The sequence below is a fragment of the Tinamus guttatus genome, unplaced genomic scaffold (assembly GCF_059628265.1).
Source record: "Tinamus guttatus ecotype Peru unplaced genomic scaffold, ASM5962826v1 Tinamus_guttatus_pri_ptg000364l, whole genome shotgun sequence".
In the NCBI taxonomy this organism is placed as follows: domain Eukaryota; kingdom Metazoa; phylum Chordata; class Aves; order Tinamiformes; family Tinamidae; genus Tinamus; species Tinamus guttatus.
The window spans coordinates 3,840,364-3,861,325 of record NW_028288898.1 but is presented as its reverse complement, the minus strand read 5'-3'; the positions used below and the strand labels follow the sequence as shown (position 1 = coordinate 3,861,325).

The 20,962-nt window shown below is 53.4% G+C and overlaps 2 protein-coding genes across 2 annotated transcripts in view; both read left to right on the top strand.

Moving 5' to 3' along the window:
* Positions 1–5,153, top strand: part of SLCO2A1 (solute carrier organic anion transporter family member 2A1) — a 37,369-nt gene extending 32,216 nt beyond the window's left edge. Inside the window, exons 10-14 of the mRNA XM_010223808.2 lie at positions 1,623–1,782; positions 2,800–2,969; positions 3,704–3,768; positions 4,294–4,414; positions 5,025–5,153. Coding sequence (XP_010222110.2) covers positions 1,623–1,782; positions 2,800–2,969; positions 3,704–3,768; positions 4,294–4,414; positions 5,025–5,145 — 637 coding nt within the window. The 3' untranslated portion in view covers positions 5,146–5,153. The remainder of the gene's footprint in view (positions 1–1,622; positions 1,783–2,799; positions 2,970–3,703; positions 3,769–4,293; positions 4,415–5,024) is intronic.
* Positions 5,154–5,944: 791 nt separating this feature from the next.
* Positions 5,945–20,391, top strand: RAB6B (RAB6B, member RAS oncogene family). The gene is made up of 8 exons (XM_088530204.1): positions 5,945–6,041; positions 15,232–15,290; positions 16,967–17,020; positions 17,742–17,847; positions 18,065–18,176; positions 18,794–18,887; positions 19,092–19,158; positions 20,323–20,391. Exons 1-8 carry the CDS (start codon positions 5,972–5,974, stop codon positions 20,385–20,387), a joined length of 627 nt encoding a protein of 208 aa, XP_088386330.1. The 5' UTR covers positions 5,945–5,971; the 3' UTR covers positions 20,388–20,391.
* Positions 20,392–20,962: the final 571 nt, after the last annotated feature.

The following is a 20,962-nucleotide window of genomic DNA, read 5'->3' as shown; positions in this document are numbered from 1 at the left end:
CAGCTCTGAAGATGCCCTGTGAAGTACTGACCTCCCTGCTTGTTAGGTGAGAGCAAGACTTCACATGCAAGGATATGCCTCATCTCAAGACTTGGTTGTGCCTCAGCTAAATTTTAGAAGGCATCTTGGCATCCCTTTTGCAAAACTTCTGCATCTGAAAGCTGGGAGCTGCCACTTGGCCTTCACACCATGTTTGCCTCCTGCCACGACTGTCAGATTGACTGTCTTAGCCTCTCTAAGATACACCAGTCTTGATGGGCTTTGCTGACCTAGCTGGGAGCTGGCAGAGGGCTGTCCATGAAAGAAGAGGCTGGGGGAGGGCAGTGATTCCTTTTATATCATATCCTTCCATATCTACTGCCAGAGTCCGTAGCTTGCAGACGTAGCTCATCTCTTTCCTTTTCTGCAAACTTAGGTGATCCATGGGGTGGAACTGTGAGAGCTCTGGGCTTCTGAGAACTTAGGGTGGCTCCTCTGGCAGCTTCAGGGCTTGCAGAGCTGCTGGTGTCTACCTGGTAAGAGTCAGTCCACAAGTGGCACAGGGCCGCTTGAGAAAGACTAGTGAATAAGTTGCCCATGCTCTTTCTTGCAACATCTTGCAGCAACTGCCAGGAGGAGGAGGTGTACTAAGGGTGCTGGCACCTTCCCTGATTTGCACTAGGAAAAGGAAACCAAGAACACGAAAGCACTGCCTAACAAACCCAAAGAGGTTGTCTTATCGGAGATCACACCCAAGTAGGCCCTTCCATCTCATCAGGGGCTTCGTCAGGGGCTCAGTAAATCTCACTGCCCAAGCAGTAATTGGGCCAGCTCTCCTCAACTTCTTATAATCACAGCTTTTGGATCTTCTCCCCCCTCTATCTTCTCAAGCATTCTTACTCAAAACCTACAAGCTCTGTGAGGCGAGTTTGTTACTCAGACAGCCCTGACAAGCTCCAAGTGTTACCCTATAGTACACAGAAAACCTCTCCCCTTGCAATGACAGAGAGGTTAAATTAAATTAGAACACCTTTCATGCAGACATCTTGGTAGCCGTTGACTACACAAGCGCGTGAACCTGGGCTCTACACCTTGCCCATCATGCCCAAGGATGGGGCCCTGATGTTGGATTCTCATAGGATACGGACTGCGCTATTCCAGCAAACAAATTCCCTTCGGCAGTAAGGCGAGACAAAACAAATCAATTAATTTCTCCTCTTGACTTGCACTCTGCCATCAGGTTGGTTTGGAAACTAGCCTGCTTCCAGTTTCCAAGTGAACGGGGTTTCCAGACATCGCTTTTTGCACATCTGTTCATGCCGTTTTGGATGGGGCCCAGACACATTTCTCCAGGCATTTGCTGATTAGTTTTCAGCCGGAGAAAAAAAAAACTAAAAAAAAAAAAAAAAAAAACACTGTGTGAGTGCTCATGTGCAGACATAATATAATTACTGCTAAGTTCACTGTAAATTGCAGGTACCTGTAGGGGATTGGGATCTGGCAGAAGGCCACACTGCTACTGGCAGTGACCCAGCAGAAATAGGAATGGGGAAACTGGTTAACTACTAACAGGTCTGGGAAGGATTTTTTTTTCCTCCTATCCTTTTTATTATCATTTTTTTTTATTCTCTCACTTTTGGCAGTACATCAAGTTCCCCACAGCAGGTTAAGTCCCCCAGTGGGTGCCACTGCTCTGAGCACATCTTCCACCCGGTATGTGGAGATAACAACGTGGAGTACATCTCTCCTTGTTTCGCTGGCTGCACCAACAGCACTTTTAATTCTTCCACACCCAGACACGCGGTGAGTAGCAGGGCCAGGAAGCAGCCACACGGCTGAGCTATCTTGTCCATGCAGTTGCTTTGAAGAGCCAGAGTTCAAAGTGTTTCCTAAAGATCTACTGCATCTGAAGTTCACGCAGATGCCTGTTGCACTGCCAAAACCAGGGGTCTATGTGGGCATAAAGGATGGAGATTTAGGTGGCACCTGACAAGCATGGGATATTGGGTGGTAGAATCCATGCTGTGTGAATGCATTTCAAAGGCTGGAGCTGGGAGCTGGGCAGCTGGGATGCAGATCTTCCAGAAATTTAATATACTGAACAAGTCTATCATAAAGCACTAGGAGATGATTCGTAGTTCTTCCAAGCGAAGCAAGAACTCTGATGCTTCTGCTCATCTGAGGTCTGCAGCCACCAGACTGCCACTCTGTGCTTAGATGACGGCAGACCTGCCTGGGTGCAGCGCAAAACCACAGCAATGCCAAAGAATTTCTACAAAGCCCTGGGAGTTTGCTCGGCAAAAGGAAAAACAGCCGCACACGACTGTTGCAGGACGCCGGGTCACCCAGCGGGAAGTCGGGCTGTTCCATTGACATTGGAATTGATGTTCTTACCATGCTTGCACAAAGTCAGGGCCCAGAGCAATGATTTTGACTTGTCTCTATCGTTACGGTTGCCAAATTCTTGCATGCAGCAAACATTCATAGAATCACAGAATGCTGAAGGTTGGAAGGGACCTCTAGAGATCATCTAGTCCAACCTCCCTGCACACGCAGGGTCACCTAGAGCATGTGGCACAGGGCTGCGTCCAAGCGGGTTTTGAAGATCTCCAGAGAAGGAGACTCCACAACCTCTCTGGGCAACCTGTTCCAGTGCATTCATTGACAGATTTCCTTGAGACATTGTCCCTGTCCTTCTCTCAGTCCTGCTGCAGGTTCAAGAGGTAATTTTCCTCCAGCTAGCTCTGTAGACTCTCATTTTGCTGAAAATCCCACTCAGACCTTCAGGAGGTTTACCATTTTTCCAAATGTTGCCAACAGATTTACAAGAACTGTTCCCAGATCCCTGCTGTGAACGGGCTGTCCTCTGCAAGGACCGGGTCCTGTCCCCTCAGCTGTTCCCACATGCTCCTTCCTGCCATATTCCTCATCTCGTTTGCAGCACTGGTAGCATGCCTGTCTCACAATCCCCTCTACATGATGGTTTTACGGTGAGTAACAGGCTCAGCCCAAAGTCATTTCTCCTTCATTTCCAATCCACTATTCACCCCCTTCTTCCAGGCCAGAGAGGACATCTGCCCAGGGAACAGTGAAATGTGACTGCACATCGCCACAAGAGCCAGGCGATATGTCAGGGCCATAAATAGCTGATGAGAAGATGGGCTTCTTCACTAAATGAACAGATTTTGAAGGTTTCCCTTTTGTGCGAAACTTGCTGGGGGGCTCTGTAGAATTTGGGAATTCCTCTTGTTTGCGCATTTTGAATGTCCCCCACCACTCCTAGTTGGAAATCTGGCTACTTAAGATGACATTTTTCTAAGAAATGGAATGTTTCCAGCTTTCATTAACGCTAACCTTTAGATTTCTGGGAAAACCAAGCAAGACATTTCTTAAAAACTAAAATCCCCATTTTCCATTGCCTTCATGACTTTTCCCTGAAAATCTCTCTGGGTTTCCAAGTAGAGCTCCCTAGCGAAGGCCTCTGATCTCATCGCACTCTCCTAAGACTCATTTGGTTTCTTCCCCCCTGCTTCCCAGCTTTTTTCTATTCTCAGTCACTGGGGAGAAATGTGGTTTGAAGCAGCTAAGCCTGATGACTTCTGTTAGACTCAGTGAACCCAGAAACCTGAACGCAGTGCTGCAAACCATGCATGGCAGCCGTCAGCTCTTGGTGACAAATGTGGCTTTCTGCTAGCTCTCAACTCCTGTGACTTCTCTCCTGCAGGGTGGTGAATCAAGATGAGAAGTCATTTGCTATTGGAGTCCAGTTCTTGCTAATGAGAGTGTTAGGTGAGTATCTATCTCTTTACAGCTCCCACACAACCTTTCAGCAACGTAAAGGGGGCCAGCAGGGCTCTCAGGGTTTCCCGTCCCTTTCTGTATGATTAACTTGGGCCATTTGACGGGTCCCTGCAGGGTGCAGCCTGGTTTGGGTTTGGCCCTTAAGTTCCCCCATGCCAGTAAAAACCCTCATTTACAGCCACCCTCCACAATGAGGCAGTGAGGGCCAGGTCCTAATCTGCCATGGCTCCAGCAACCGACTGAGATCTCTCCCTCACGGTGTTGAAGGGTCTCCAAGAAACAAGAGGTAGTGGTGGATGACTCTCTAAAGCATTCGCTCAGGCCACAAGTGATGTTGAACCTTCTTAGGGAGGTAAAGGGGCAGCAGGCAAAGGGAAGCTGATGAACTGAATGCCATTCAGGCTTGCTTTGAGGGCTGCTGGGTTTGACCGCAGAGACATGTGATGCTGCAGGACAGGAAGGAGAATCGGCAGCCACGTGTGGCCTGACCCACCTCTCCCCCTCTCTCCAAAGCCTGGTTGCCAGCTCCAGCCATGTTCGGTGCCCTCATTGACTCTTCCTGCATCTACTGGCAGAAACAGTGCACCCAGCGCAGGTTCTGTGCCTACTACAACAATGACTTCCTCCGCAACAGGTACCCACGCGCGCGCGCTCTGCTGCGTCACCACCACACACATGTGCAATTGCACACATCCAGTGTTTCTGCAGAAACCCCAAAAACATTCTTCTAGGACAAAAAATATCCCCAGGAAGGTGAATGCACCATGCTCATGCCCCACACACCTTCTCAACGTTGCTGGACTTGCTAAGAGGCAGTTGCTGGAGCCTAGCCTTGGGCGCTTGGGGCTCCATCCTGCATAGACGTGTGTGCCCTTGTCAGGTTCACTAGCTGTCTTGCCTCACCAAGAAAATTCACTTCCCATGGGATCATTTTCAAGGCAGAAATTGGAGGACAACAAATCAGGTCCCTCGGTTCCCATGGCCCCAGCATACATCTAGGTCTGGCTCCAGACACTGAAGCACAGGCCATGTCCTGATGTTGTGGGGGGAATCCTGCCCCAGTGCGTCCCACCACAGCAGCAGCTGAAGCTGGAATGGGAACAGGCCACAACTCAACCCAGTGGCCAGCAGCATGGAACAAGCTGGGCTCCACTGCCTGCACAGCAGCAATGCCATCCTTGCGCAGGACAAGGCCCCGTGTTGCTCCCGACAGGAACGATGACTCTTCTCTTTTCTCTTGGCAGGTACATAGGCCTGCAGGTTGGATACAAAGTGATAGGCACCATGCTTCTCGCGCTCATCAGCTGGAAAGTGAAGAAGAGCAAGGAATACAACGTGCAAGAGAAGGCAGCAGGGCTGGTGTAGCCTGCCCACGGACTGGCTCTGAAGGCACCTGCCCAGCCTGCCCGCACCCACTCCCAGTACTTTGCCAATGTCTTTATTTTCATTTATTTTTTTTTTGTAAGGGGGCAACTTCATATTAGCAGCCGAGCTCCTCTACTGCGATTTGCACTGCAACCCGCCTAGGCAGCCCGCAGCAAAACGTCCCCGTTTCGGCTCCCGAGATGGCACTTGCCAGACAGACTCTTCGGGAGGGCTGTGGACACCCACCGATGGCCCGTGTTACAGGACAACCCCATCGGGAAGCCACCAGGCCGGCCATGGGCGAGCTCACGGGTGCCAGGAGGACGAGGCTGCCAGAGGCTGGTCCATGGCGTTGGGAAGGGGGCAGCCCCCAGCCGCCACGTCTGGAGAGGCCGGCAGGAACCCTTGGGCTGTTGCCGTTCTCCGGGAAGGGTCCGGCCTCATCCCTTCTCCACGGAGCTGAGTGTTTGGAGCGAGTCCACGTCCCCCCGGGGCGGGACAGGAGGCGTCGGAGAAGCACTGGGGACCTGTCCCTTTCTCTCCGCGCACCTCGCTCGCAGGTCCCTGGGCACAGGGGACAGGACGTTGGTCATTACAGAGTGTCTGTTTGCGCGCGCGTGTTCGGTTGTTGTTTTATTATTATTATTATTATTAAACGCCACTTTTCCAAGCGCGGCGCCTCACGGCTCCCTCCCCCCCCCCCCCGCCATGGCCGGGCTGCGGCAGCGGCGGCGGCGCCGCGCACGCGCAGTGGCGGCCGCGCCCGCCCGCGGGGCCGCGCCGCAGGGCCGGGGGCGGCGGGGGCGGCGGGAGCCCGGCCCGCACCATGTCGGCCGGAGCGGAGCTGGGCAACCCGCTGCGCAAGTTCAAGCTGGTCTTCCTGGGGGAGCAGAGCGGTGAGCGGGGCTGCGGGGCGGCTGCAGCCGCGCTGGGGGGCTGCCCTGGGCCGGGGGGCTGCCCTGGGCCGGGGCAGCTTGGGGGCTGCGGCGAGGATGGGGGCTGCAAGGGGGTTGGGGGATTGAGCTGCACTGCGGGGCTGCAGTGAGACTAGGGGGCTGCAATGGGGGCTGCAGTGAGACTGGGGGCTGCAAGGGGGAAGAGAGACACTGTGGGGGCTGCAGTGAGACTGGGGGGTGCAATGGGGGCTGCAGTGAGACTGGGGGCTGCAATGGAGAAGAGAGACACTGTGGGGGCTGCAGTGAGACTAGGGGGTGCAATGGGGGCTGCAGTGAGACTAGGGGGTGCAATGGAGAAGAGAGACACTGTGGGGGCTGCAGTGAGACTAGGGGGCTGCAATGGGGGCTGCAGTGAGACTAGGGGGCTGCAAGGGGGAAGAGAGACACTGTGGGGGCTGCAGTGAGACTAGGGGGTGCAAGGGGGAAGAGAGACACTGGGGGCTGCAGTGAGACTAGAGGGCTGCCATGGGGCAAGGGAATAGGGAAAATGCAGTGGGGATGGGGGGCTGCAGTTGAGGTAGGGAGATTAAGCCAAGCTGGGGGGACTGCAGGAGGACTAGGGGGGCTGCAGGAGGGCAGGGGGACTGAGCTGCAGTGGGGCAGGGCGTTGCAATGAGGTAGTGGGGATGAGCTAGGCAGGAGGGAGCTACGGGGCTGGTGGGGCTGCAGTGGGGCAGGGAGGACCAAGCAGGGCTCACGGGGGCTGCAGAAGGGCAGAAACCTGGTGGGGCTGGAGAAGGGGAGTCTCTGGAGCCCCAGGGCTGGCTTGTGTTTGCCCCAAGCGGTGGCCACAGAAGATATGTGTGTGGGGGGATGTTGCTGCAGCCCCCGAGGCATGAGCAGGGGTGGGGGGCTTTGACTGGCAGCTCCATGCGCTGGTGGGATGAGGGATGCCAGGATAATGGATGTCCGGGAGAAGGTGGAGGGTCTGCAGCAGCTGGGTGCGGATCCCGGGTTCAGTCCGAGCATCCTGGTCACAGGCAGCAGCGCTGCAGCTGAGCCGAGCGACTCCGCGCTCAGCCGATGGCACAGGAGGCTGCCTGACTGCCCGCGGTGCCCGCCTTGCCCTGCCTTCTCCTTCACGGTACATCCCACGGAGCATCTCCAGGTGACTGTACTGCTGTACAGGTACTTTGAAACACCTGGGAGCTTGGCTTCCGCTGGTGAAAATCCCTGCGGAGAAACCCCAGAAGCCCCCGCCGTGCCTTGTAAAGGATGCAAAGGGCTGAATCCGTTTGCAGCACTGCGTATACCCGCTGCTGTCTTCTGCTGCACCTTGTATTGCTCAGAGCAAAGGAGCTTGCACCAGCAAGGAGGTTAACGCTGCATTTCGCTACTTCCCACTTCTTATTTATAGTGGCATTTTATATCCCACCGCGCTCTCAGGTCAGTGGCCGTTGTGGAAGGGGAAGCAGGAGCCCGGTTTGGGCCCCAGTGCTGCCGGGCATCCTCTCTCCTTGCTTTTTGGTGCAATTGCAGGCAGGTTTAGACGTTTGTGCTTGCACTGCTGGAGGAATCTGGTGAACAGCAGCATCTTGCTGGTAAGCCCACTGCTGAAGAGTGAACCATACTTCTTTCCCTATTTATTTTTTCCAAAAAAAGTAGATTCAGCTTGTGGCAAATGCATGGGTTTCAGCTGAGAAAAGGCTTTACGTGTTAGTTGAAGCTCGAAGAAGAAAACTCTTCTTTGCTGGTTGAAGGGTATTTTCTGCACTGTTCTCTTGATTGAGCAGATGCTGCATGCTGTTTTGGGGGAGATCACCACCAGCTTGCAAATATGTATGGTGGTTTGGAGACCTATGAAGACGTAGCCAAGGAGGGGGACTTGGTACCCACCTATGTGTCCCTCTCTTGCCACATTAAACCAAAGAGGAGAAAATAGCATTCCCATGTTCAAATAAAACTCAAAAGAGCATTTCTAGCATCTCTCTGAGCTCGGGAGTCCTCAGATGCTTGTCCCGGGCTCTCTGCTTTGGGAGAGCTGGTTGCGGAGGGGATGGGGAGTGCAATGGCTTGCTGATCCCAGGAAATCCAGCTTCCTCCACCCCCTGGCGAGGGAGCTGGGCTGAAGGCACCAAGGACCCTGCTCTTCCCCTCGCACTCGCTCTGCCCATCATGCTTAACAGCACCTGCTGGCCTAGGAGCGGGTCCCAGCGGTGCATTTGGCAGCACCTCATCTGCCCCTCTCCTGCCCCTGCCTCGCGTTGGTGGCTCCCACCACCTGAGCAAGGCTGGTTTGGCAGCGCGCGCAGGAGCGGGGCTGTCTCTGCTCAGCAGGGAGGCCAACAGTGTTTTTAATTATATATCAGGATAGCTCTGGTTTGCGCTGGCCGGCTCTGCTCCTTTTCATCCCAGCCGTCCTCCTCCCATCTTTCATTCTCGTCGCATCTCATCTGCGCTTTCCTAGTTCTGCCCATCCCAGCTCGCCTGTCCTGTCACCTCCTTAGAATCGCAGAATCATTATGGTTGGAAAAGACCTTTGAGATCATTGAGTCGAACCGCAAGCCCATCGCCACCCTGCCTGCGAAACCATGTCCCTAAGTGCCTCATTTGCACGTTTCTTGAACGCTCTGGGGGACGGTGGCTCCACCACTTCCCTGGGCAGGCTGTTCCAATGCTTGACTGCTATTTCCGTGTAGAAATTTTTCCTCATATCTAACCTGAGCCTCCCTTGTCTCAACTTGAGGCCGTTTCTCCTTGTCCTAAACCCCATGAGAACTCCCTTTGCTTCCCCTCTGCATCCCAGGCTCCAGAAGCAAATCCCATCCATTTCCAGCTGTCAGCTTAAGCATCTTGAACATGTGCTGGTTTGTAGGGTGGGGAGGAGCAGCAGCTGCAGACAAGGTGGGACCAGCCCAAAGGACCCACAGCGTGAAGCGTAAATCACCCGCAGTGCTCAGTGGAATGTCTGCCTCAAACCTTCGCTTTCTTAGAAACGTGTTCCCCATCCAAGATGGGCCGCTACTGTGTACAGCAAAGGGGCACCTGAAAATTGGGGGTTTTCTGCTTCCCCCTCCCTAGTTAAAGCATTGGAGCATTGACCTTCACCAGGAGTAGAAAGTAGGACATTGAGGAGCATCATGGCATAACATGAACTTGCAAGGTCAAAATCAGATGCTAAGGGGTATAGTGAATCATGAACTAGGGGTGCAGCTGGCAAAAAAAAAAAATCTGATCGATAAACGCCAAATAATAGTGCAGGTCCCTTGCTTAACAGTGGAGGTGAGCAAATAGGACATAACAGAGAAGACTGGAGGTTTTGGGTTCTGTTTTCATTTACAATACTTAAAGTGGGGAGGCAGTGCTACTTCTGAATTGATGCTTTGGAGAACTGTGGGTTTAAGAAGAAGAGAGGAGAGCAGGCCAGGTGGGAAGGGTAGATAAATGTACCTGCTGTGTGCATGTGCTCCTAAAACATGGGGCTGCATGAAACATAACTTAAGGCAGCTGTCCAAATGGTCTGTGCATCGTTAGCAGTGTGTGGGGATTGCACAGGTCTCAAACGCTGAGGACACTGCTAGGCTTGAGTCAGTTTAAAAGCTGGGGCATGAGGGACGTCAGCCTGGACAAGATTATACACCGAGGAGAAACATAGAATCACAGAATGCTTAAGGTTGGAAGGGACCTCTAGAGATCATCTAGTCCAACCCCCTGCACATGCAGGGTCACCTAGAGCACGTGGCACAGGACTGCGTCCAAGCGGGTTTTGAAGATCTCCAGAGAAGGAGACCCCACAACCTCTCTGGGCAGCCTGTTCCAGGGCTCTGTCACCCTCACTGTTAAAAAATTTTTCCTTAAGTTCCTGTGGAACTTTCGGTGTTTCAGTTTCTGGCCGTTTCCTCTAGTTCTGTTGGTGGCCATCAGTGAAAAGAGGCCGGCCCCATCCTCCTCACTGCCTCCCTTGAGGTACTTATAGACACTGCTCAGGTCCCCTCTCAGCCTTCTCTTCTCCAGCTGAACAGGCCCAGCTCCCTCAGTCTCTCCTCATAGGGCAGATGTTCCAGGCCCCTGATCATCCTTGTGGCCCTGCACTGGACTCTCTCCAGCAGCTCCACATCCCTCTTGTCCTGTGGAGCCCAGAAGTGGACACAATACTCCAGATGCGGCCTCATCAGGGCTGAGTAGAGGGGCAGGATCACCTCCCTCGACCTGCTGGAAACGCTCCTCTTAACGCACCCCAGGATTCCATTGGCCTTCTTGGCCACGAGGGCACACTGCTGCCTCATGGTCACCTTGTCATCCACCATGACACCCAGGTCCCTCTCTGCAGAGCTGCTGAGAAATTATTGGCCTGTAAGCACCTGGAGAAACTATCTGATGAGCAGCTAGTGCCCAGTCCATCTTCTGTGCATCTTTGCAGATGATTTCAGCTCTTGCTGACAGCTCCTCATGGAGCCATGCCATAAAGCCTCGTTGTCCTTCAGTGCTTCAGAAGGAAACCCAGCTCCAGATGTGTAAAAGTAAAGTAGCTCCCTTTCTAGCAGGGCCAATTTTTCCCACCCAAAGCAAGAAGTGTGCCTAGATGCTGAGTGAGGGAAAACATTAACTCTGTTGTTACTGTTACTCCTGTGTTAATGCTTTTGGGTAGAAAGACTTGAGCTCCGTTGCTGGAGAGCTGCATCGAGGCCCAGTGCGCCTTTGACGCGGAGCAGGGAAGGTGGAGGATCAAGGAACGAAGACCCAAGTTAATGTCACTTTTGTCTGTCTCCATGATTTCCCTTCACAAAGAAGGCACTGCACAAGCAACGTCCTGGATCAGGCTCTGAGTCCTCCTCAGGCAAAGGTGTCACAAGGGCAGCAGAGAGCAGCTCCAAGATGAGGGCAAACGGAGGGGCTGCTCCCGGCTGCTCACCAAGGGCCAGGTAGGAGCTCAGTGACGGGTGGCCGGTTCCCCGTGTGGGGGACATGTGGAGGTCAAGACGGTGATGAGGAGTAGTCAGCATGGATTCACCAAGGGGAAGTCATGCTTAGCCAATGTGATGCATTCTGCGATGGGATGACTGGCCAGATGGATGAGGGGAGAGCAGTGGGTGTTATCTGCCTTGGCTTCAGCGAGGTTTTGATGCTGTCTCCCATGACATCCTCATTGGCAAGCTCAGGAAGCGTGGGTTAGATGAGTGCACAGTGAGGAGGGTTGAGAACTGGCTGAAAGGCAGAGTTCAAAGGCTTCTGATCAGGGGCGCGGAGGCTAGTTGGAGGCCTGCAGCTCGTGGTGTGCCCCAGGGTCAGTATTGGGTCCAGTCTTGTTCAATTTAGTCATAAATGACCTGGGTGAAGTGACAGAGCGCACCCTCCGCAAGTTGGATGACGATACAAAACTGGGAGGACTGGCTGAGACCCCGGACTGCTGTGCAGCCATTCAGAGGGACATGGACAGGCTGGAGCGATGATCAGAGAGGAACCTCATGAAGTTCCAGAAAGGCCAGTGCAGGTTCCTGCATCTAGGGAGGAGTAACCCCATGCACCAGGGGAGGTTGGGGGATGGCTTGCTGGAGAGCAGCTCTGCGAAGAAGGACCTAACAAGTGAACCATGACCAGCAATGTGCCCTTGTGCCCAAGAGGCCCATTGGCATCTTGGGGTGCATTTGGAAGAGTGTTGCCAACAGGGGCAAGGGAGGGGATCCTGCCCCTCTGCTCAGCCCTGGTGAGGCCACATCTGGACTCCCATGCCCAGTGCTGGGCTCCTCAGCATGAGAGGGACTTGGAGCTACTGGAGAGAGTCCAGTGTAGGGTCTTAGAGATGATCAAGGTACTAGAGTATCTCTTACACAAGGAGAGGCTGAGGGAGCTGTGCCTCTTTAGCCTGGAGAAGAGAAGGCTGAGAGGGGACCTGATCAGTGTGTACAAATATCTGAAGGGAGAGTGTCAAGAAGAGTGGGGCAGAGTCTTTTCAGTGGTAGCCATTGGTAGGATAGGAGGCAGTTATCACAGATTGAAACACAGGACGTCCCATCTGAATTTAAGAAAAAACCTCTGAGGGTGACAGAGCACTGCAAGAGGCTGACCAGGGGTATTGTGGAGTCTCCTTCTCTGGAGGTCGTCAAAACCCTCCTGGACATGATGCTGCGTGCTTTGCATTGGGTGACCCTGCTTGTGCAGGGAGGGTTGACCAGATGATCTCCAAAGGTCCCTTCCAAAATCAGTGATTCAGTGATTCCCTGCTCATCCAGGACAGGCTTTAATGCCCACCCGTGCCAGCCCTGCCACCAGACTCCACCAGGCACCCTTGGGTGCAGGTCTGTACCCTGTGGCCATGTACTTAGAGCAGAGCAGGCCCTCCTGGTCTCAGAGCTGAGAGCTTCCTGTAGGTGTAAGCTAAACCCAAAGAGTTTTTGTAGCAGTGACGTTATCCTTGAAGTGAATTCGGTAATGGACTGGGCCTCACAAGGCAGCCTGGAGGCCCTTAGGCTCTTCTCCTGTCTCTGCATGGGCTTTGCTCTTGTTCTGCAGGAGCAGTGGAGGTAGCAATAGCATTTCTGCAGATGCTTTTTATTTTTTGCAGTGTGACCCTGCCAACCAATTCACAGATTGATTATAAATCTTAGGCTGTAGCCTGGACATATGGTTATAAAATTTTGGCTTTAACTGCCAAGTCTCCACATTCATCCACAGCCTCCTCGTTTTCAACCTGTATCGTATTTCTTCAGTGGAACAAAAAAAGAAACTTCTTTTTTCACACAGGACAAAAAATTACCAATTGGAGCTTAAATGCCCAAGATTCACGATCATTAAGGACTTCGATAAGAGTAGCTCCAGATTTTCAGGTTTTTGTGTTGACCAATTCCTAATCCTAATTCTGAGACCCTTGAGGAAGAGAAAATAATATAACTGTCAAATTCCTATGGCCCTGAGTGAAATCCATTCTGCTGTGCAGGGAGTGCAGAGGTGGAGAGGCGTGGGGAGGTCTCTGGCCCCTTGCACGGTAGCTGTAGGCCTGCTGCTGGGAATAGCAAAGCTGTCCCTGATGAGTATGAGTGAAATAACAACGCATAAACCTTACATAAATAAGGAAATAAATAATAAATCTTTTTCTGTAAAGGTCTGTTTGGTTGCACGTTTTCACTTGCTTTCTCCCTAAGTAGGGGCGAAAAAGAGCTCACGAAAGGCCCAGAGTGACAGAAGAGGATTTGGAGGTCAAGGAGGACCCAGGTCAAATAGCAGTGCAGTCTCTTGAGGCCCAGATGCTCAGAGCTCAGGTGACAAACTGCTGGAAACCAGAGTATTCCTGAACCAAAAAAACCCTCAGAATATTCTAAAATGAATAGTTGTTGAGGTGGAAGGATTTGTCACCTGTTTCTGATGGTTTTGCCCTCTCTAATGCTTCTGAAGAGCAACTTTGGGATGGTTGGTGTGCTCTACCCGATATGTACCATTGCCTCCAGCCTGAAAGAGCTGTCCTGGCTGTGACTTTGTGCGAGCTGTTTTATGGAGAGATGCCCGAGTGTTGCATCCTGCTTGTGGGCTTGCAGAGGATGGTAGAACATGCTCAGTTCTGCTCTGCTTTCATCCCTGACCTGCTCAGTTGGCTTCACATGGTGGGGAAGAAGTGAGCATAGGGACTGCAGATCAGGTAAAGGTCTCCTGAAGGGCAGGCAGGGCAGATCAGCAAAGATCCTCCTTGGTGCTGATGCGCCAGCACGTGTGTGACATGGCCACACCGAGCCAGGAGGATTGTGGCCTTGCTTTAGCCGTGTCACCCGTTCATACATCCATGTGTGCACTGTTTTTCTTCGGTCTGTGTTTTGGTTTGAGGCTTTTTTCTTTGCCGCTCAAATCCTAGGCGTTTTCACCTGTTTGACTAATAAAATATTGCAAGGGAATACTGGAAAAATATTGACAGTGGGTTGGGTGGGAATGTGGGATGAGCAGGGACATCCTCTTGCAAGGAGGAGCTTGGGGGAGTTTGTCCATGCCGTAGCCCTGAGCTACTTGTTGCCCAGAGCAGGACGCTGGTGAGCCCTTGCCTGCCTTTACTTAGGTTTTGCTGCACATCCTTCCTTTGTCCTTGCACCAGGGAGCTCTTTTTTACAGTCAAAATTATATCAAGCTCCAACCAGGTGTGCAGGGGGGTGAGGTGCAGGCAGGCGTTTCTGTCCCTGGAGTGGGATGGGAGCTGGTGCGGAGCGCTCTGAGGAAGGGCTCTGCCTTGGTGCCTCATGACGGGCACCAGAAATTGAGTCAAACCCCCGTGTGGGCCTCTGTCCTTCCAACAACTGCGAGGAAATTAGCATGTTTATTGAAGATGTCTGGATGCCCCAGATCCGTAATTAACAGCTAGATCCTCAGGAGCCGGGTCCCTGCGTGTGCAGCACTGCTGACTCAGCAACTGCTGCCCAGGGCACGAGACGTCCTCCTGCCACCCGGGTAGACGGTGCCACTGCCGTGGGACTGCAAAGGGCAAATCCAGCACAAGGTGGAGGTTTCTAAACCCGGACAAGATGTAGTAACACTGCACCGGGGAGAGGGAAGGCCTCGTACCCAGGGAGGCTTACTGAGACAGATGTGCAAACTTTGTGGGCAAGGAAATGACTTTCATTTTGCGGGTTTGATTAATTGTGTCCCCTCAGGCTTTGAAAAGGCTGATGGTTGAGCGAGATGCATCTGTTGTTCATGGAAACAAAGTGAGCGTGGACTTTGGCTCATGTCCTGTTGCTGTGAAGTCTAGCCATGCGAGGGGTCAGCAGACATGCTGAGTGCTTTTAGTCCTTTCTGGGTAGCAATCCAGCTCTCCCCACCTTCTTCCTTTTCACCCCTTGGCTAGTAGCCTCCATGGCTTTCTCTGAGCTAGCTGTGCACGCCTGTGTGCACGTATGTTCCTACGCCTGTGCTGGCCTGGAGGAAGCGTGGAAGGAGAAGGCAGTCACCCCTTGCATAGTGTCTTTGGGGACTAGATTGGGTAGCCATCAACCAGGACATCCGCCAGCAGGATGGATGCAAGGCACAGCCCTTCTGGAGCTGGAACGGGGTTGTTCGCACACCTGCACGGCCCCCTGCGATGCTGCCTGTGTCTCCCACCTGGAGTAATGTCTCTTACATACCTGGATGGTGGCCATCAGTGAGCCTGTCAGCTTGTGGATACACTTCCCCAGCTCCTGGCCTACCCACCTTATCCCTTCTTCTTCTCTTGCAGTTGGGAAGACATCCCTGATCACGAGGTTCATGTATGACAGCTTCGACAACACGTATCAGGTGAGTGTTTCACTGCTCCCAGTAGTGCTCAAACCCAAGCTGCTTCATACCCATGAGCTCCTCGGGTATCTCCCCTTCCCAAAAGACTGGGAATGTCACTGCCTCAGAACCCTTTGATAAAATATCTCCATCTGAAGGTCCACTTTCCACCACACCTCAGGCGGGCCACGGTTTGGAGGAGATGGGATTGGACCCAGTGTAGCCTCCTCTCCAAAAACGGATGGAAACCTGTGCTGAGCTGTCAGGGCAGGCTGAAACCCCTTACCATGCATGAGTGCAGCACCTCTTCAGGACCTCCCTGCGCCCGTATGGCACCTGTGCAAGCAGATCTCCCCTGCAGTGCGCTACAGGCCACGTCAGTGTTCAGCCAGCCCCAAAACCGCAGGGACCATTGGCCTTTCCGTGGTTTCCTTGCATCCTTGTACCTGGGAACAGCGCGGTTAGCAGTAGGGAGGATACAGCCATACTGTTTGGGAAGCCGCTTTCCCCCAGCTCAGCTAGGTGGCCAGCAGAAAGGATGTCACCCAAGGGACAGCCCTCTAAGGGCAGAGGTAGGAGGACAGCAAGAAGCTCCAGGCAATGCCCCTGCTCAAGGCAGCTTCAGCCCTGCTTGACCCCTTCTGGACAACCTGTTATCTCACCATAACCTAAAGTAAAGATAATGGGGAAGTCGCAACCTCCCTGGACACCCTGCTCCAGTATTCCCACTGCCCCTTCAAACCCTCCCTTCAAAACCTCCCCTTGCCATTGGGTGAGCCCCACAGCTCTTTTTTTTTCCAAAGGAGCCAGTGCTCCTTTCCCTTGCTTTCCTCTTCCCCAGCACCCTTGCAAGGTCCCTGCAGACTCCATCATCTCTAAGCACAACTGCCCCAATTTTGATGCCTTTTAGCTGTGAGACCCCTATTTCTGTGGCTCCAGGTGCAGTGTAGAGGGAATGCAGAGCCCCTGCTGAGGTTGACCTGATTTTTCCCTTTAGATCCTTGTTGGATCATTTCCAGGTGCTTGTCACCCCTTGGTCCCATGAAAGCTTTTTGCTGAGCTCACCACTCTCCTGCCCTGATGTTTTTTTTTTTCTTTACAGAACTAGATTATGCTCAGTCTTCAAAGGCCTCCATTAAGTAGAGGCGAACATTTCCCTGCGGTGCCTCCCGTTTCCTCCCTGCCTGCTGATGGGAACCACTGCTAATGGCCTCTCTCTGCAGGCAAAGGAGGTGCAATTAAGAGGATGTTCTGGCCGACACCACTGCTTTCCAGCCACCTAATGAGCCCCTGAGACTTGGCCACATGGCCTGTTTCCCCCCACGTAGGAGACCCCAAGTCCCCTTCCTTCTGCTGCAGCATGATCTCATCTTCCATCCCACTCCCTCCTGCACCAGCTCCACTTAAGTGACCTTCATCCGAGTGCCAGCAAGCGCCTGAGCACAGAAACGAGGTTATTTACCTCGCCGAGACCGGGCGCCAGATACTGAGCTCATTTCCCAAGCCCCATCGCTTTTCTCTCTCCAATTCCCCTTTGCCAGACAGGAGCCGCAGGGCCCGGGGATGTCTCGGAGCTGCGGGAGCAACATGGAGCAAGGTGCTCTCACAGCTGCCCTGTACTCTGCAAGCAGCAGCAGAGCTCTAGGTTTCCCCCTTGACAACTCTTCCTGCTCTTCATTTCTCCTCTTCTCTTACAGGCCACAATTGGCATCGACTTCTTATCAAAAACCATGTACCTGGAGGACCGGACGGTGGGTAGCAGGAGATGTGATTGCCACCTTTGCCCACTGTGAACTTTCCACAAGAGCAAACCCTCTCTGGGCTCCTCTATTTGTGGCCTCCTGGGGGCGAGCTGTGTCCATGCTGCCCCTAAAAAGCATGTGTGAAGAGAAGGAGAGCTTGGTTATCCCCCATCTGCTCGCAGGCGTTATAGAAGATGGTAGTGACAGGCAGGGCTGCCACTTAAAGCTTCCTGAAATGTTGATTTTGAGGGGGAGGGAATTTGGGAAATGCTAGTGGGAATGGGAACAGATGACAGGGAGAGGAGAGCTGCGGCGCCAGCACAGAAATGCAGCCTATGCTGGTTCTATTACCCACCACCATCCTAACAAAACCCGCTGACAACCCGTGGATGGAGTAGCCGGCAGCAGGATCTCATGTCACGGGCAGCGTGGCATCTAGCTTCCTTTGGTGAGCCTCAGCATGGAATCTGGCTTCCTTGTGGTTCCTTTGGTGAGCCTCAGCGTGGATTAACAAATTCACCCAGAAGTACCACAGATGTAAGTGACCACAGAGGACACACTGCAAGTTGGGGTGGTGTTCTGGGGGGACATCTGGAGCTGCATCTCCCTGAGCTCCTGGAGAGCATTCGGCCTCCATCACTGTCTCTCACGTGTCCATTCTGCATTTCGAGACCTCTCCCGCTGCTCTGTTGCCGACAGTCTCTCCTTCCCTCTTGCCTTCCACCGTCAGGTCCGGTTGCAGCTCTGGGACACCGCGGGCCAGGAGCGCTTCCGAAGCCTCATCCCCAGCTACATCCGAGACTCCACCGTGGCCGTGGTCGTCTACGATATCACGAGTGAGTTGGACCTTTTCCATGGCACCTGGTGCTGCTGTGCCTGTGTCTGCTGCCTGTGTGGGCACTAGAAATGCTCTCTGGAGAGGCTGGAAGCTGCCCAGCTGACACCCAGACACCATCGTGTCTGCTCTGGCAGCTCTGGGCTCGGGCAGCAGCTCTAAACCTGGCCTGGGAGCATCCCTTGGGGCTCAGCTCTGCTCTGCCTCCTCTCCCACAGATCTCAACTCCTTCCAGCAGACAGCCAAGTGGATCGACGACGTCCGGACGGAAAGGGGAAGCGATGTCATCATCATGCTCGTGGGCAACAAGACGGACCTCGCGGACAAGAGGTGAGGTGGGCATCCGCCTGCAAGGGTTCTTCCTGGGAGATCGCAGTGGGGCTGGCAGGTCATTGGGGGTGGCAAGGGGCTTTTGTGCTAGTGGGTGGCCCCTCGAGGCAGGTGCCTGTCATGCCACCACACATGATGCTGCTCTGGAGCAAGCTGGATTTTCCTGGTAGAAATGGGGCCAAGCTGAGGCTAAGGGGTTAGGGGACAACTTTGGGGGCGGTTTATGGTGTGCCAGTAGTGGGAGGTTGCCTGGGACTGATAGGGGCTTTCTTATTCCTCATTTGTGATTGAAATCCCCTCTTGGAGACGGTAGCAAAGACTTAAGCCTTGGAGAGACATGCAGGAAACATGGATGGAGACAACCAAGCAGATGTGTCAGGCTGGCCCCGGGGACATGTGATGAAGTGGGGAGAGCTTGGGTCACGTAGAAGGTACCATGGCTGCCAAATCCGGCTTTTTTTTCCCACTAGTCAATTGGAAAAATGGCTGGGAAAAAAATAAGGCAGAGCCTGGGGAGGGTGGCAGCACATTTTGCCCTGCTCCTGTGTAGCAAAACCTTTTTGTCCACATTAATGCCAGTGGGCTTAGCTGCCTGTCCCCCTCCTCTGTGTCCTCAGGCAGATAACGATTGAGGAAGGGGAACAGCGAGCCAAAGAACTGAAGGTCATGTTCATCGAGACCAGTGCAAAAACAGGCTACAACGTAAAGCAGGTGAGAGCCTCCCCCAGGGGAGTCCGTGCGTTGATCTGTGCAGTATTTGCATTCCCTGCAAGGCACCTGAGCAAGCCGTGCGTTTAGGCACTGCTGCGAGCCTCCAGAGCCAGCCAGGCCCTCAACAAAGCAGGGTGCCAGGCGTTTCCTTAGGCTTTGGATTGCTCAGAGTGCTGACGGATCCTTTTCCCTGTGTTCCCGCAGCTCTTCCGGCGTGTGGCCTCAGCTCTGCCAGGCATGGAGAGTTCCCAAGAGAAGGGCAAAGAAGGAAGTATCCTTTCTAAAATAACCCTCCGGCTTGTTCCATGGCCAGATCCCGGTGGGCTTTGCAAAGAGAGTTGTGGGGTTTGTCACCTTCCATCACACATGTGAGCAAGCTGGAGGCCAAGGGCTTTCCCTGAGGCTGTGCAGCCCCAGGCCAGGGTGCAGATTCCAGCCGCTGCTCTGCTTGCTGGGTCTCACCAACTGCTTGGCAGGAAGAGCTGGCACAAGGTGGGTAGCAGTGGGGGAATGTCTCATTCCTGATGCAATGGCTGAGGTCAGGGTGGGAAGAAGCCACAAGAGCTTGAAGCCCTGGGCGCTGCATAGCAGTGGGAGCTGGAGGGAATGTGGGGAAGGAGGACACACAACGCAGAAACACAGACCCTTGATCCAGTGCTCCCATGTTTTGGCACAAGTGCTCTGTGGTGTGCTGGGTACCCGCATCTGCACTGTGGCATCCTCCACGGCTGTGCTGAGGGCTGCTGTGCTTCTGCCCGCAGTTAGGCCCCTGTGCTGAGGCCTACAGCCCTCCCTGTGTTGCCAGCTCTGGCCCCACACTGTCCTTCCAACCCGTTCATCTGGCTCTGGAGCTTCAGGATAGCTGCAGGAGATGCTATCAAAAGGCCTGGTAACATCAATGTGTCACATCAAAGAGGTGGGTTTCTCTTGGCCCCGTAAATCCATGCCTCTTCTTCCTGCTGTCTCTTCTGCCCTTAACAGTTTTGGAAGTGTCCTCCAAGAGGAGATGCTTGGGCATTTTTTTCTGCTTGTAGGTACTAAGGGGACACTAACCAACCCGTGGTTCCTCTGGGATCCCCAAAACCAGGTAATTGCCAAATGATACCCCAGCCTGCTAGTGCCATAAGGTATGGAACAGGTTGAGGAATCAGGAAGCGTGTGGTAGAAACCACCAGCAGGAGCTTTTCCTCCTTTCCCAACAAGCCATGTTAGACCAGGTCCCTCAGCCCCATTGACCAAGTAGCACATGGCTGAGAAGAGCAAGTATTTGGAGCCCGGAATGCCCCAGCAAACAGCGTGGCCAGAATCTGATCAGAAATTCTTGTGATAATTTTTTTTTTCCATTTGTTTCCCTTTCGAGAGCGCCCTGATGCTTTGCTTTCGCTCTAACATCTACGTGACCTTAACTCTATTTCCTCTGCCTTCGTCCCACCAGTGGTTGACATCAAGTTGGACAAGCCCCAGGAGGCCCCAGCAAGAGAAAGCGGCTGCTCGTGCTAGCCCAGGGCAGGCGGAAGCCCCAGGACTGGCAGCCGGGAACTGTCTCTCTCGCTCTCTCCGGGGCAGGAAGATGGGGGGACATGGGGAGAACACGGCTCTTGGCTGCAGTTACAGAAAAGTTTCTTTTTCTTTGTTGTAAGATATTGGGGAGGGGGGTGAAAAATACACATAAAATAGGTAGCACAACTACCAAAAGAAAACATTGAGGAAAGAAACGGGGCTGTCATTCAGGCCACGGAGATGTTTGCCAGCTGAACCGCTATAAGATGCTGTGGGAGGGAAAGAGGGGAAAGTTCTTGTACCTCCTTATTCACTTGTGCTTCTTTTTGGAAGGAAGTGTTGGATTGGGGTCATCTGCAAACTGCTCTCCGAGCACAGAGCAGGGTCATCTCTCCTGGGAGGTACCTGGCCCAGCTGCCCCTGCAGTGGACCCAACGTCCTGTCTACTGCTAGCAACTCTTAATAAAACACAGCAGGGCAACGAGGTGCACTGCAACTGAGCCCACCCAGGGCTGCGTGTGTGTTTTGCTCTCCGTGGTGGCCCACTCGTTGCTATATGGTCCTAGTCGAGGTCA